Below are 14,186 nucleotides of genomic sequence, written 5' to 3' on the forward strand. Positions count from 1 at the left end.
TGGCCAGACAGTGAAATAAGTCAAGACTTGCTCATCTCACGCTGAAAACACGGTTTTGCAAAAAGTATCTGGAAAGAAGCCAAAACAATTTTTTTGACTAGATTGCATCGAAATCTGAAAGAGAACGCTAAGATTTGGATGATACCCGATCTCTCCAGCAACATTTAGACAGAGAGTAAAAATTTGTTCAGTCTTTCTCAACTCAAGCTGAAAAGACAGTTTTCCACAACGTATCCACGAACAAGCCAAATCAAATTTTTTTACCAGATTGTAATGAATTCTATAAGAAAAACCTAGAATTTAGTTTAAACACGATATTTCCTGCGAAGTATGGCTAGAGTAAGAAATTGGTCGTCTTGTTCAACTCAGGCTAAGAACTCGGATTTGCAAAAGGTATCTGCAAACTTGCCAAAACCAATTGTTTTCAATAGATCATTACAAAATATGTAAGAAAACACTAACATTAGGGTCAGGGTTAGGGTTAGGGTAAAGAATAAATAAAGCTTAAGGGTAGGGTAAAGTAGAGGTCGAGAATAATTAGGGTTAGGTGTAGGGTTAGGAATATGGAAAGCATTCTCCTACATGCTACCTTCAGAGTCTAATTGGGTTCTGTTGGGGCAGCATGCCAGGAAATGGCACGGGGTAGTTGTACACGGAAAAGACGTGGCATACATAGAGTTTTGTCTGGATTGGGCAAAATAAGAGAGAAGGTCCGATGGCTCGGCGACCTTTGATGGGATCGCCTTGACGGGGGAGCAACTAGCCAAGGTGCGATCTTTTGGTGGCCTTTCACTGTCTGAGCGTTTGAAAGAACGGAGGATGCGGCATCGTCCGTTGGTGGGAGAGGCTTGTGCCCGGAGTTTTAGTTGTTTTATTGGGGACTGACTCCGATATCGGATAGCTACCTTGTGTATCCTGCCAGTAGTTATATGCTTGTCTCAAAGATTAGGCCATGCATGTCTAAGTATAAGCACTAGTACTGTGAAACTTCGAATGGCTCATTAAATCAGCTATCGTTTATTTGATTGTACCGTTACTACTTGGATAACCGTAGTAATTCTATAGGTTACAGTTGCGAAAAGTCGCGACTGTCTTCGGAAGGGATGTATTTATTAGAGTAAAAACCGATGCAGATTTTGCGCGGTGTTGTGGTGAATCATAGTAACTAATCGAATCGCACGGCCTTTGCGCTGGCGATGTTTTATTGAAATATCTACCCCATCAACTGTCGATGGTAAGGTAGTGGCTTACCATGGTTGCAACGGGTGACGAGGAATTAGGGTTCGATTCGGGAGAGGGAGCCTGAGAAACGGCTACCACATCCAAGGAAGGCAGCAAGCGCGCAAATTACCCAATCTCGACTCAGGGAGGTAGTGAAGGGATATAACAATACAAGGCTTTTGCAATTCTTGTAATTGGAATGAGTATAACCTAAATCCTTTATCGAGGAGCCATTGGAGGGTAAGTCTGTTGCCAGAAACCGCGGTAGTTCCAGCTCCAATAGCGTATATTAAAGTTGTTGCAGTTAAGAAGCCCCTAATTGGATCTTGGGATAGCCCGGCCTGTCTGCTCCAAGGTAGGTTACTGGCCAAGCTTTTCCTCCTCGCAGAGACTGGTTGTGCTCTTACCTTAGTGTGCTCGGGATCTGGGACGTTTACTTTGAAAAAATTAGAGTGTTCAAAGGAAGCCAGTGCGGGAATACGTAAGCATGGAATAATGGAATATGACCTTGGTTCTAAAAGGACGTAAAGACAGTAAAGTGACAATAACTCTCAAAAAAGAAACAACTTTGAATTGAAATTTACAAGACATATTTTGTTGCCAACTGCCCGTTAGCCAGCGGATTCTATCAAAATAGAAGTTAGTCCCCCACGGTCGAGAGACAAAAACATGTGCTTCTCGGACCCGCCATCTTGTTGTGTTATTGCGTAGTTTTTCGGATCGCGAATTAAAACCTTTGCTGTTCTCGCTCGTTGTCCAAGTTTTATTTTGTTCGGATAGCCTTCCCCACATTATTTGGTCCTTCGACGGCGGATATTTCACCGGAAATACTGTCCTAAACGAGCGAGATGGCCGAATCAAATTGTTCGCTGTGGGATAAACAACCAGGCCCCGACTGGTTTCCTGAGGATTACTTGCTTGAAGTTGGAAGAAAAAAACCCCGAGATTACTTGCCAAGCCTGAGTTGCTCTCTCTCTGAGGACTTTCGGGATTACATGGCTGGAACAAGGGATAATACGGCTCACGAAGAAACCCGGAAAATCCGAGGAACTCGACGTGGAAAGAAAGCACACGTAACGAGGTTAGTCAATAAGATTAACCGTCACATTAGCAAACACCTAAGCAAAGAAACACTCGCTTCATTGAAGTTAAACCTTCAAAAAGCTGTGTCCCAATTAGAGAATATTAATCAAGCCTTGTTTGAGCTTAATCCCGACGACGATGAACCAGAGTATTGGATGGAGGCTGCCCTTGCCCCTGTTTACGATTGTTTTGACAATATTGAGATGTATTATGCCGAAAGAGCTATGTTGGAGGTCAAACTCGTGAGAGAAGTGGAAGAAATTTCTGTACCAGAACCCTTGAAATCTTCAAAAGAGAATGTTGACAAATTACTTAGCCATGAGAACTCCAAGAGCGATGGCCCAGTAGTTCAAACCTCAGTTGTTCAGATCTCGCCACCGCCTGCGCATCAGCTAATTGAAATTGGAACAAGTCCAGTAAAGCAGCTACCCATAAACACTGTTGAAAATAAAGCACATGATACAACCAGTATAAGCAATCCAACCACTGTGCCAGTTACAAGTTGTACCACACCCAAAGTTCCTCTTACTCATCCTGGAACAGTTACAACTGTTACCGACTCAATTTCCAGTCCTGCAACATGTTACAAGCTCCCATTTAACCCAAATCAAATTAGCACACCAGCTACCCCAAGCCCCCCCTGGAGAGGTTGGACTGTACCCAACCAAGTTGTGTCACCAAGGCCTAGTTTACCAGGAACATCATTACAGCCACACCCAAGATGGGGTCTGATGTCTGACTTCCCAGGACCCCCTCCAGATACTTGGATAGATCAACTTGACGAGTATGGCGTCATCTCTCAGCCTCAGCTAGCAGCACATCACCACTGTAGCTTTTCTGCCATGGAACGTTCACTCTCCAAATTTGACCTTGGAAAATTTGACGGCTCACCGCTTGCCTGGCCTTCGTGGATTGGAAGATTCAAGAGCATTGTGCATGATCAGCCCTTTCTCAATGACAGCCAGCGTTTAGCGTATCTTCAGAACACTCTAACTGGTGCTGCAGAGTCGGAAATCCAGTTCCTTGGAGAAGATGGCGCAAACTACATATTGGCTCTGAGAATGCTTAAAGCAAGATTCGCTGACTCTGGAAAGATTGTGCGTGCAGCCAATACTGCTCTTAAGCACACGCCATCGCCACGCCCTCAAGATCATACTGGTCTTACGAAGCTGTGCCAAGCACTGAGGTCAACTGTCGTCACCCTTCACAGACAGAGATTCATTGCCGATCTCTTGAGTGAGACAAATTTGAACATTGCTGTTCAAAAGCTCCCTGAGCTTTTGCAATCAAAATGGGCGATGGAAGTTCAGAGACATGAAAGTCAGGGAAGGCCTAACTTGTTTGACCTTGACCGATGGCTCTCAGAACATGTCAGAGCAAGACAACACCTGGTGTACCAGGAACCAGCAAAATGTCTGTCACCTAACAGGCGTAAATTCCCGAAACAGTATCCACCCATGAATTCTACACTGTACATCAAAGCGACTCACAACCAAAGGGAGAAGAACCTACGTATAAAGAACCGAAGTCACCAGCCTGCCTATGCTGTAATCAAGCTCACCCACTTTACAGATGTAACGAATTTAAAAGAAAGTCTGTACCTGAGCGCTATGAGCTGGCTAAGAGTTTCAAAGTGTGCTTCAATTGTCTCAAGCAGGGACATCAAGTTGATAAATGCTCGAACAAAACTCATTGCCAAGTTACCAACTGTAAGAGACATCATCACAGTCTGCTACACTATGAACGTGCAACACCTCAGCCACCGCTTATTCAAGACCCACAAGCTCAGCCCCCGCTGTCCCCCGGCAACGTCCTGCCGTATGTGGCAACCACCAATTCCCTCGCAGCTAGCGAGAGAGGGGTTTACTTCCAAGTTGTCCCGGTCCAAATACAAGGTGAAAACGGGGTGGCCATGATCGAAACGTTTGCCATTCTGGATGACGGCAGCTCAGACACCTTGATAAGAAAAGACATTGCTGACGAGCTGAATCTCGAGAGACCGGAGCGATTACTTTGCCTGGGAAACATTGAAAACAATGGAACTCCGCAGTGCTCTAGAGTAGTGAATCTTCTTGTGACGCGAACGGGGAAACAAGCTGTAAACATGCCTGTTCACATCCACCCTGTGTGGACAGTCCCCAGATTAAATGTCCCTCCACAGAGACTTGTCAAGGAAAACGTTAGAAGAACCTGGAAACACCTTGAAGATCTAGACATCCCTGCTGTGTCTTCTGATCAGATAGGCCTACTTATTGGAGTACAAGTTACAGAAGCCATGATTCAACATGAACACAGACGTGGTCCAAAGGGCCAACCATACGCTGTGCGAACTGACTTTGGATGGACGATTGCTGGTTTAGCGGGAGGTGTTCCTTCCCCCAGAACAAGCTTAGGCTGTGTTGGACACTGTGTTACCTCAGATACCACCTTGAATGAAGAAGTTGAAAAGTGGTGGAAGACAGAGTCATTTGGCACCAAGTTCAATTGTGACATTTCAAGATCTAAAGAGGACGAAAGAGCCTTCAAGCATTTAGAAGAAGCTACCAACTTTCGATCTGACTTTGGCCATTATGAAACTGGTCTCCTGTGGAAGAATGAAGAAGTCATGCTCCCGAACAATCGTCCCCTAGCAGAAAAAAGACTTATAAATCTGGAGCGAAGCTTGGATAAAGACAGTGAAAGAGCCAAAGCTTACTACCACACAGTTGAGACCTACATTGCCAAGGGCTATGCCAAAAGGTTATCTCCCACCGAGATCGCCGCCAAGGAACCCAAGAATACTTGGTACCTGCCGCATCATGCTGTGACAAATCCCAATAAGCCGGGAAAGGTTCGCGTAGTGTTTGACGCTGCAGCCTCATACAAGGGAACCTCGTTGAATGATCAATTGGTGACAGGTCCCGACCTGCTGAACCCTCTCGTAGGTGTTATCATGAGGTTCCGACTACATGCTGTTGCCATGATCGCGGACATTGAAGCAATGTTCTTTCAGGTACGAGTTATCGAGAAAGACCAGCCATCACTGAGATTCCTTTGGAGAGGTCCGAATAGAGATCATCCTCCGGACGTCTACCAAATGCAGGCCATGATCTTTGGTGCAAAGTTAAGTCCAACCTCTGCGAATTATTGTTTGAAGAGAACCGCCATTGATAACCAGAACACTAGCAGTGAAGAAGCTACCAGTACAGTCCTAAGAAATTTCTACATGGATGACCTCTTGAAGTCCTTGCCCTCTGAGGCCGAAACAGCTCAGCTTGCCCTCCAGCTTATTGAGCTTTTGTCAAGGGGTGGCTTTCGATTGACCAAGTTCATGAGCAATAGCCGATATGTATTAGCTCAGCTACCTCCCAAAGACATCCTCAGCAGCCCTGGGAGCTCACAGCCATTTGGTTTGGATCTGGACAGCCTTCCAGTTGAGGGAGCCCTGGGAGTGCTGTGGAATGTGGAACGTGAAGGTCTCGAAATTAAAGCAGTCCCTAAACAGTTAGCCCCAACGAAGCGAGGCATTCTAAAGCAGATATCAACCATCTTTGATCCCCTTGGATTGGTGGCACCATTTGTACTGCGGGCTAAGTTGATTCTGCAAGAGCTATGGAGACTCAGGTTTGATTGGGACAAACCCATATCAGGCCCACTACTAGATGCCTGGGAGGCCTGGAAAGCAGAACTACCTCTCCTCGCGACCTTGTCAGTTCCTAGATGTTACCTTATCAACCAACCAAGTACCCAGTATGTCGGTGCACAAATCCACATCTTTGCTGATGCCTCAGAAGTTGCCTTTGGTGCCGCTGCCTATTGGAGATTTCATTGCTCCTTCATCTTCGGAAAGACAAGGCTCGCTCCGATTAAACCCCTGACGATTCCTCGATTGGAACTTCAAGCTGCTGTAATGGCGGTGAGAATGAGTCAGACCATCCAGAAAGAGCTAGATGTGATACCCAGCCAAATTACTTACTGGACAGATTCCACCACAGTCCTGTCCTACATCAAGAGTCAAGGAACCAGATTCCATACCTTCGTCTCCAACCGAGTTGCTGAAATAAAGGAAGTGTCTGACCCTGAAACCTGGCGACATGTCCCTGGACGCCTTAATGTCGAAGATGATTGCTCAAGAGGTCTTTCAGCTCAAGACCTTATCCAAGACAGCCGGTGGATTAGCGGCCCAAACTTCCTCTCACAAGGTGAAGACTGCTGGCCAAACCAGTCAATTTGTCAACCGCCAACTGACGAGGATCCTGAAGTTAAAAGTGAAGCCTGGCTTGGTCTTAGTTCTGAAGTCCACCACGAGTTTCTGGATCCAAAGAAGACCTCTTCGTGGACTCATTTATTGCGAGTTACCTCCTTGGTATTTCGGTTTGTGTCACGCTGTCGTCGCAAGAATGAATACCTGAAAGTAGCTAAGGGCCCCTTGTCTGTAGAAGAGCTCATGAGTGCTGAAGAATTCTGGATTAAGAAGGCCCAAGCTCAAGCTTATTTAGATGACCTGAATCGGTTAGCTGCAGGAAAGGAGGTACATTGCAGCAGTGACCGTAGATCCCTGTACCCTTACACAGATGAGAAGGGTATCTTACGCGTCGGAGGCCGACTGAAACACGCTGCAATTCCGTATCAAGCCAAACATCCTGCTATCCTTCCTAAGAAGCATGACATTGTTCCCTTGATCTTGTTACACCTGCATCAAAGAATGAGTCACTCTGGTGTAGAGCACATCCTTGCTGAGTTGCGGCAACAGTATTGGATCCCCAAGGTGAGATCCGCTCTCAGAAAAATAGCCAAGTCGTGCCATGTTTGCAGAAAACACAACTCCAAACCAGATCCACCGCTCATGGCAAGCCTGCCCCAAAGCAGACTTGAAGCTTTCACCCCACCCTTTTACAGTACTGGTGTGAATTATTTTGGCCCGTTGTTAGTCAAAGAGAGAAGATCAACAGTGAAGCGCTATGGTTGCCTGTTCACCTGCCTGGTGACAAGGGCAGTACACTTAGAAATTGCACACTCACTCGAGACAGACAGCTTTATCATGGCGCTGAGAAGAATGATGGCCAGAAGAGGAAAACCGAGAAACATCTACAGTGACAACGGGACCAATTTTGTTGGAGCCGAACGAGAACTTAAGGAGTGCCTTGATGGAATGGACCAGGCCAAGATCTCAGATACTCTGTCACGCGACAGAATCCAGTGGTTCTTCAACCCTCCTTCAGCTCCTCATTTCGGGGGAGTCTGGGAGAGACTCGTTAAATCAGCAAAGAAAGCTCTAAAGATCACCCTCAATGGGCAACTGGTGAATGATGAAACCTTGCTCACATTAACGGCAGAAGTTGAGAGTCTGCTCAACAGCCGACCGCTAACTCACGTCAGCGTTGATCCTAAGGACTTTGAAGCAATCACTCCTAACCATTTCCTCATCGGAAGGAACAGTCCAAACGTACCTCCCGATGTCTTTGATGAGAGAGATTTGAATTCCAAAAAGCGGTGGAGACAAGTACAGACGCTAACCGACCATTTCTGGAGAAGATGGCTACGCGAGTACGTGCCCGCCCTTACTGAGGGGAGGAAGTGGAGAACCAGACCTCAAAACCATGCCCAAATTGGAGACTTGGTACTAGTGGTTGAGGACAATTTACCCCGTGGTCGATGGAATCTTGGCCGAATCGTCAAAACATTCCCAGGAGATGATGGCCTCATTCGCACTGTCGAAGTTCAGACGAAACAAGGGACATTCAAACGGCCAGTCGCCAAGCTTTGCCTCCTTGAGGAGGCCGAACGTAGTGTATAGACTCGAGTCCTATACAGGGGTGGCTATGTTGCCAACTGCCCGTTAGCCAGCGGATTCTATCAAAATAGAACTTAGTCCCCCACAGTCGAGAGACAAAAACATGTGCTTGTCGGACCCGCCATCTTGTTGTGTTATTGCGTAGTTTTTCGGATCGCGAATTAAAACCTTTGCTGTTCTCGCTCGTTGTCCAAGTTTTATTTTGTTCGGATAACCTTCGCCACATATTTCGACATCAAAAGATACAAACTCTCAACATCGAAAAATAACATGATAACGTGTCGCGGACGTTGTATTCACGCGGGACATGTGGCTCTAGAAGATTACAAAGGATTTTAGATAAATTGTAATTGTAGGTACCTATTGAAGATACTATGGGTCGAAAAGGAGGCGTTTCATTAGGCTGCCGAGCCTTGTGCATTTTAGGTAGCCCATAAAACCTGGCTGGTTGAGAACCAGTTGGATAGATTCTCTCACACGTATCTTTGTCTGAGTGGCCCTTACTATTATGCGCTCTTAAAAAACGTTGTAATTTACCCTCCCTTTGTAATGTAGGATCGTTACCGTTAGCCTTAAACTTAGAAGTGTCTCTGATAATGGAAAAAATACTTTCTTCGTGGGTTTTCCTGTCCATGAATACTAAGCCATTTCGTTTGTCAGGCTTCAGTATTACAATGTCCATGTTCTTCCTCAAATCCTTTAGTATCCTACATTTCTTTAAGTCCGCTGCAGAAGGTTGGTGGAAAGAAACGTACGAATGGGCAAGATGAGAAAGGTCTGCGACCAGTTTTCCCTTTAGCTCTCTGTCGAGTAGATTTCTGACCATGCTGCGATTAATCAGCTCAAAACAAGAGAAGACATCCGTTTTGCTAATGTTAGAAGGACAGATAGAGTGTGAAGGACCATATTTAAGTATTTCCAATTGTTCGGACGTGAGATTGTGCGACGAGAGGTTGGTGACTGTCTCCGTTGAAGCAAACGGTAGAACCACGTTTCGCGTTAGACTTTTTGAGTTTCTTCTCGTGAGTGGCAATAACACGTTTCACAGCCTTCTTTACATTATATTTAATAGTTCCATGGAGGATGTATCCATCGATGTTGCTGACAATGCCATTCATATGCACCGCTAATCTGTCTCTTACTATGGTTAACTTACAGAGTTCCTTTCTTCGGTGGGCGATAGCACTTCTTAATAGGCGTTTTCGAATAGCATGTACATCATGTCTACTTATGTTAGGCAGTTGAAAACAGATGAACATCGGAAACACATTGAAGGATAAACAGTTTTTAAGAAAATTCAAATCCAACTCAGCTTTGCTTACTTCGATAGAAGTATTCTCAAAACTTCGCATATTTACAAGCACCTGCAATCATCAAGGGCCTGTCTTGACTCTTGTGATACTGAATCTTTCACGATCTTAGAATCTGCCGCTTCAAAATACCAAATTAAGATCAAAGAGGCATCGTATATTAAGTGGGAAAAACCCATCCTTAATCAGCAATTGAAAAACCTAGAATTGTCTCTTTCCTTTTAATTATGTTGTTCCTTGGTCTTCTAATCTATTTTTATTATTACTATATTTATTTTTTTTTCGATCTAGTCAAGCGCGTGCTAATTACATTTTTCGCGTTTTTACATTCAAATGTAACGTAAGCCCGGACACGTAGTGTGTAACGTCCCTTAATTTATTTTCAAATGTACAGCAGTTAAATGCTCATTTGCAACTGAAGATGACATGAGAATGTCATGACATGTCTTGTAAATTTAAATTCAACGTTGTTGTTTCTTTTTTGAGAGTTATTGTCACTCTGTTGTCTTTACGTCCTTTAAGAACCAAAGTCCTACTCCATTATTCCAGGCTTACGTATTCACGCACCGCCTTGCTTTGAACACTCTAATTTTTTCAAAGTAAACGTCCCAAATCCCGAGCACACTCAGGTAAGAGCACACCCAGTCTCTGCGAGGAGGAAAAGCTCAGCCAGTAACGTACCTTGCGACAGACCGGCAGGGCTATCCTGAGATCCAATTAGGGGCTTTTTAACTGCAACAACATTAATATACGCTATTGAAGTTGGAATTACCGCGGTTTCTGGCAACAGGCTTACCCTCCAATGGATCCTCGTTAAAGGATTTAGGTTGTACTCATTCCAATTACAAGACTTGCAAAAGCCTTGTATTGTTATATCTTGTCACTACCTCCCTGAGTCAGGATTGGGTAATCTGCGCGCCTGCTGCCTTCCTTGGATGTGGTAGCCGTTTCTCAGGCTCCCTCTCCGGAATCGAACCCTAATTCCTCGTCACCCGTTGCAACCATGGTAAGTCACTACCTTACCATCGAGAGTTGATGGGACAGATATTTGAAAAAAACATCGACAGCGCAAAGGCCGTGCGATTCGATTAGTTACTATGATTCATCACAACACCGGGCAAAATCTGCATTGGTTTTTACTCTAATAAATACATTCCTTCAGAAGACAGTCGGGACTTTTCCGAACTGTAACCTCTACAATTATTACGGTTATCCAAGTAGTAAGGGTACAATCAAATAAACGATAACTGAATTAATGAGCCATTCGAAGTTTCACAGTACTAGTGCTTATACTTAGACAAGCATATGACTACTGGCAGGATCAACAAGATAGGTATCCGATATCGGGGTCAGTCGCCAATAAAACAACTCAAACTCCGGCCACAAGCCTCTCTCACCAGCAGACGATGCCACACCCTCCTTTCTGTTCAACGCTCAGCCATTGAAAGAACACCAAATTATCGCGCCTTGACTCGTTGCCCCGTCAAGGCGGCCCCATCAAAGGTCGCCGAGCGATCGGGCCTTCTCTCTTAATTTGCCCAGCGCAGACAAAACTCTATGTATGCCACGTCTTTTCCGCGTACAGCTACCCCCTGCCATCTCCTGACATGCTGCCCCAACAGAACCCGGTAGCATGTAGCATGTAGGAAAATCCTATCCATATTCCTAACCCTAACCTTAACCTCAACTTTTATTTATACCTATCCCTATGCCTAAAAGTTATCAAATTAACCCTAATTGTAATTTTACTCCTACCCCTCATCGTAATATAACCCTAACCCTAACCCTAATTATTCTCGACCTCTACTTTAGCCTACCCTTAACCGTTATTTATTCCTTACCCTAACCCTAACCCTGACCCTAAGTCTAAACCCCAATGTTAGTGTTTTCTTACATATTTTGTAATGATCTATTGAAAACAATTGGTTTTGGCGAGTTTGCAGATACCTTTTGCAAATCCGAGTTCTTAGCCTGAGTTGAGGCCATATTTCGCAGGAAATATCGTGTTTAAACTAAATTCTAGTTTTTTCTTATAGATTTCATTACAATCTGGTCAAAAAAATTTGATTTGGCCCGTTCGTGGATACATTGTGGAAAACTGTCTTTTCAGCTTGAGTCGAGAAAGACTTAACAAATTTTTACTCTCTGTCTAAATGTTGCTGGAGAGATCGGGTATCATCCAAATCTTAGCGTTGTCTTTCAGGTTTCGATGCAATCTAGTCAAAAAAATGGTTTTGGCTTCTTTGCACATACTTTTTGCAAAACCGTGTTTTCGGCGTGAGATGCGCAAGTCTTGACTTATTTCACTGTCTGGCCAAGTTTTGCAGGAAACACCGGGTGTTAAGCAAATCTTTGTGTTTTGTTACAGATTTCAATGCAATCTAGTAAAAAAAAGTGCTTTTGGGTTGTTTGCAAATACTTTTTGCAAGAGCGTGTTTTTAGAGTGAGTTCTTCACCCATTTCACTCTCCGGCCAAATTTGCAGGAAACACCAGGTATGAAGGAAATTTTAGTGGTTTCTTAGCGAGTTCAATGCAATCTAGTCAAACAAATTACGTTTTGGTTGTTTGCAGATACTTTTTGCAAACGGCTGTTGTCAGATTGAATTCAGCAAGACTTGACCCAATTCACTTTCTGGCTAAATATCTCAGGAAACATAAAGTATCAACCACATTTTTTTTTAAGAAATTTGAACAAAATCTCTCCAAAAATCTTGGTTTTGACGTGTTTGCAGATACTTTTTTGCAAAACCGAGTTCTCAGCGAGGTTTAAGAAAGACGACTTATTCAATTCTGTGGCCACATATCGCAGGAAACATCGTGTTTTATTCAAATTTTAGTGTTTTCTTATAAATTTTAATACAATCTGATGAAAACAGTTGGATTTCGCTTGTTCGTAGATACTTTATCATAAAACGGTGACCAAAATTTGGCACATATCACTCTCTGGCCAAATTTTGCAGGAAAGATCGGGTCTTTACCAAATTTTGGCGTTTTCTCCTAGATTTCGCTGCAATGTAGTAAAAGAGATTGCTTTTGGCTTCTTTGCAGATAAATTTTGCAAAACCGTGCTTTCAGCGTGAGTTGAGCAAGACTTGACCCTTTTCACTTTCTAACAAAGTTTTTCAGGAAAACCGGGTATTAAGGAAATTTTAGTATTTTTTTACAGATTTCAATGCAATCTAGTAAAATAAACTGCTTTTGGGTTGTTTGCGGATACCTTTTGCATAACCGTGTTTTCAGCGTGAATTGAGCAAGACTTGACCCATTTCACTCTCTGGCCAAATTCCCAAGGAAACATTAAGTATCAACCACATTTTATTGTTTCCTTAGAGACTACCTGACCGACTGGTTGACTGGTTTTTACTAAGTTGTTGTCCGACAGGTAAATGACTCGCAAACCAAAGGTGACTGACTGGCTGACTGACTCGTTGACATACTAGCTGGTATCACACCGGCTGACTACCTACCGGTTGCTGAGTGACGAGTGACTCTCTGACTGATTGGTTGAATCAGTGTGTTGAAGCTGATTGGCTGTGACTCGTTACCTAACTTCGTGACAGATTCGTGAATGAGTGTCTAATTGCCTTGTTGACTGCCTAGATGACTGAAACGTTGACTGCTCAATGGTACTTGACTGGCCATCTGACTGGGTAACTCACCAGGTTACCGACTGGTGACTGAAGGTAATTGACTGGTGACTGGCCTGTTGACTGACCAGCTAAAGAAAAGGTTGACTGAACCATTGGCACTTGACAGGCTAACTTAATTGCTGACCGACTCCTGACTGAGTGGCTAATTGACTAGTGACTGACTGGCTGGTTGACTGGCCGACTGACTAAGAAGTTGTCTGACCAAGTGCTACTTGGCTGGCTATCTGACTGGTTGTGTGACCTGCGAATCGACTGGTGAGGGAATAGCTCATTGAATGCTGACTAACTGGCTGACTGCCTGATTGACTGGCTGGCCGATTGAAAGGTTGACGGATGTATTGGTATTGGACTGGATATCTGACTGGTTAATTGACTTGCTGAACAACTGGTGACTGATCGACTAGTTAACTAATGATTAATTGACTCATTGACTAAGTGGCTGATTAAAAGACTGATTTACTCAATAGTACTTGACTGACTATCTGTCTGGTTAGTCGACTCCCTGCCCAATTGGTCGCGAATTATAGACTGCTGACTGACTGGCCGACTGGCTGGTTGACTGACTCGGTTAATGAATGGTTGACTCGCTCAGTGGCACTTGACTTGCTATCTGACTTGTTAACTAAATTGGTGCCCAACTTGTGACTAAGTTGCAAGTTGAATGGTGATTGAGATGCTGACTGGCTGATTGACTCAGTGAATAATGGTGTTTGCTTGGCTATCTAACCGGTTAATTAACTTGCTGACCAACTGCTGACTGAGTGACTAACCGACTAACCTGGTGACTAACTGGCTGTGTCTTGTGGACTGACTGCATGACTCAATGGTACTTAACTGGCTGTCTGACTAGTTACGTGAGTTGCTTATCGACTGGCGACCAAGTGCTTAGCTGAATGGTGATTGAGATGGTGACTGGCAGGTTGACTGAGTGAGTGACTGAATGGTCGGCTGACTCAGTGGCACTTGACTGGCTATCTGACCAGTTACCTGACTTGCTGATCGACTGGTGACTAACTTGCTGAGTGCCTGGTGGACTGAGTGGATGACTGGCTGGTGGTACTTGACTGGCTTTCGTACAGGTTAACTGACTTGCTGCCTGACTGCGATGTTAACCGAGTGGTAACTGACTGGTTATTGACTGATGGTTA

At 44.3% G+C, this 14,186-nt stretch overlaps 1 protein-coding gene and 1 pseudogene across 1 annotated transcript; both read left to right on the forward strand.

Moving 5' to 3' along the window:
• Window positions 1-902: 902 nt before the first annotated feature.
• LOC148722126 (small subunit ribosomal RNA) lies at window positions 903-1,855 on the forward strand (annotated as a pseudogene; the record flags this gene model as incomplete).
• A 2,361-nt stretch (window positions 1,856-4,216) lies between these two features.
• Window positions 4,217-8,080, forward strand: LOC148722127 (uncharacterized). The gene has a single exon (XM_088737000.1). The coding sequence runs from the start codon at window positions 4,217-4,219 to the stop codon at window positions 8,078-8,080; it is 3,864 nt and encodes a 1,287-aa protein (XP_088593126.1).
• The last annotated feature ends 6,106 nt before the right edge of the window (window positions 8,081-14,186 follow it).

This window comes from Stylophora pistillata, chromosome 10 (assembly GCF_964205215.1).
Source record: "Stylophora pistillata chromosome 10, jaStyPist1.2, whole genome shotgun sequence".
NCBI lineage: Eukaryota > Metazoa > Cnidaria > Anthozoa > Scleractinia > Pocilloporidae > Stylophora > Stylophora pistillata.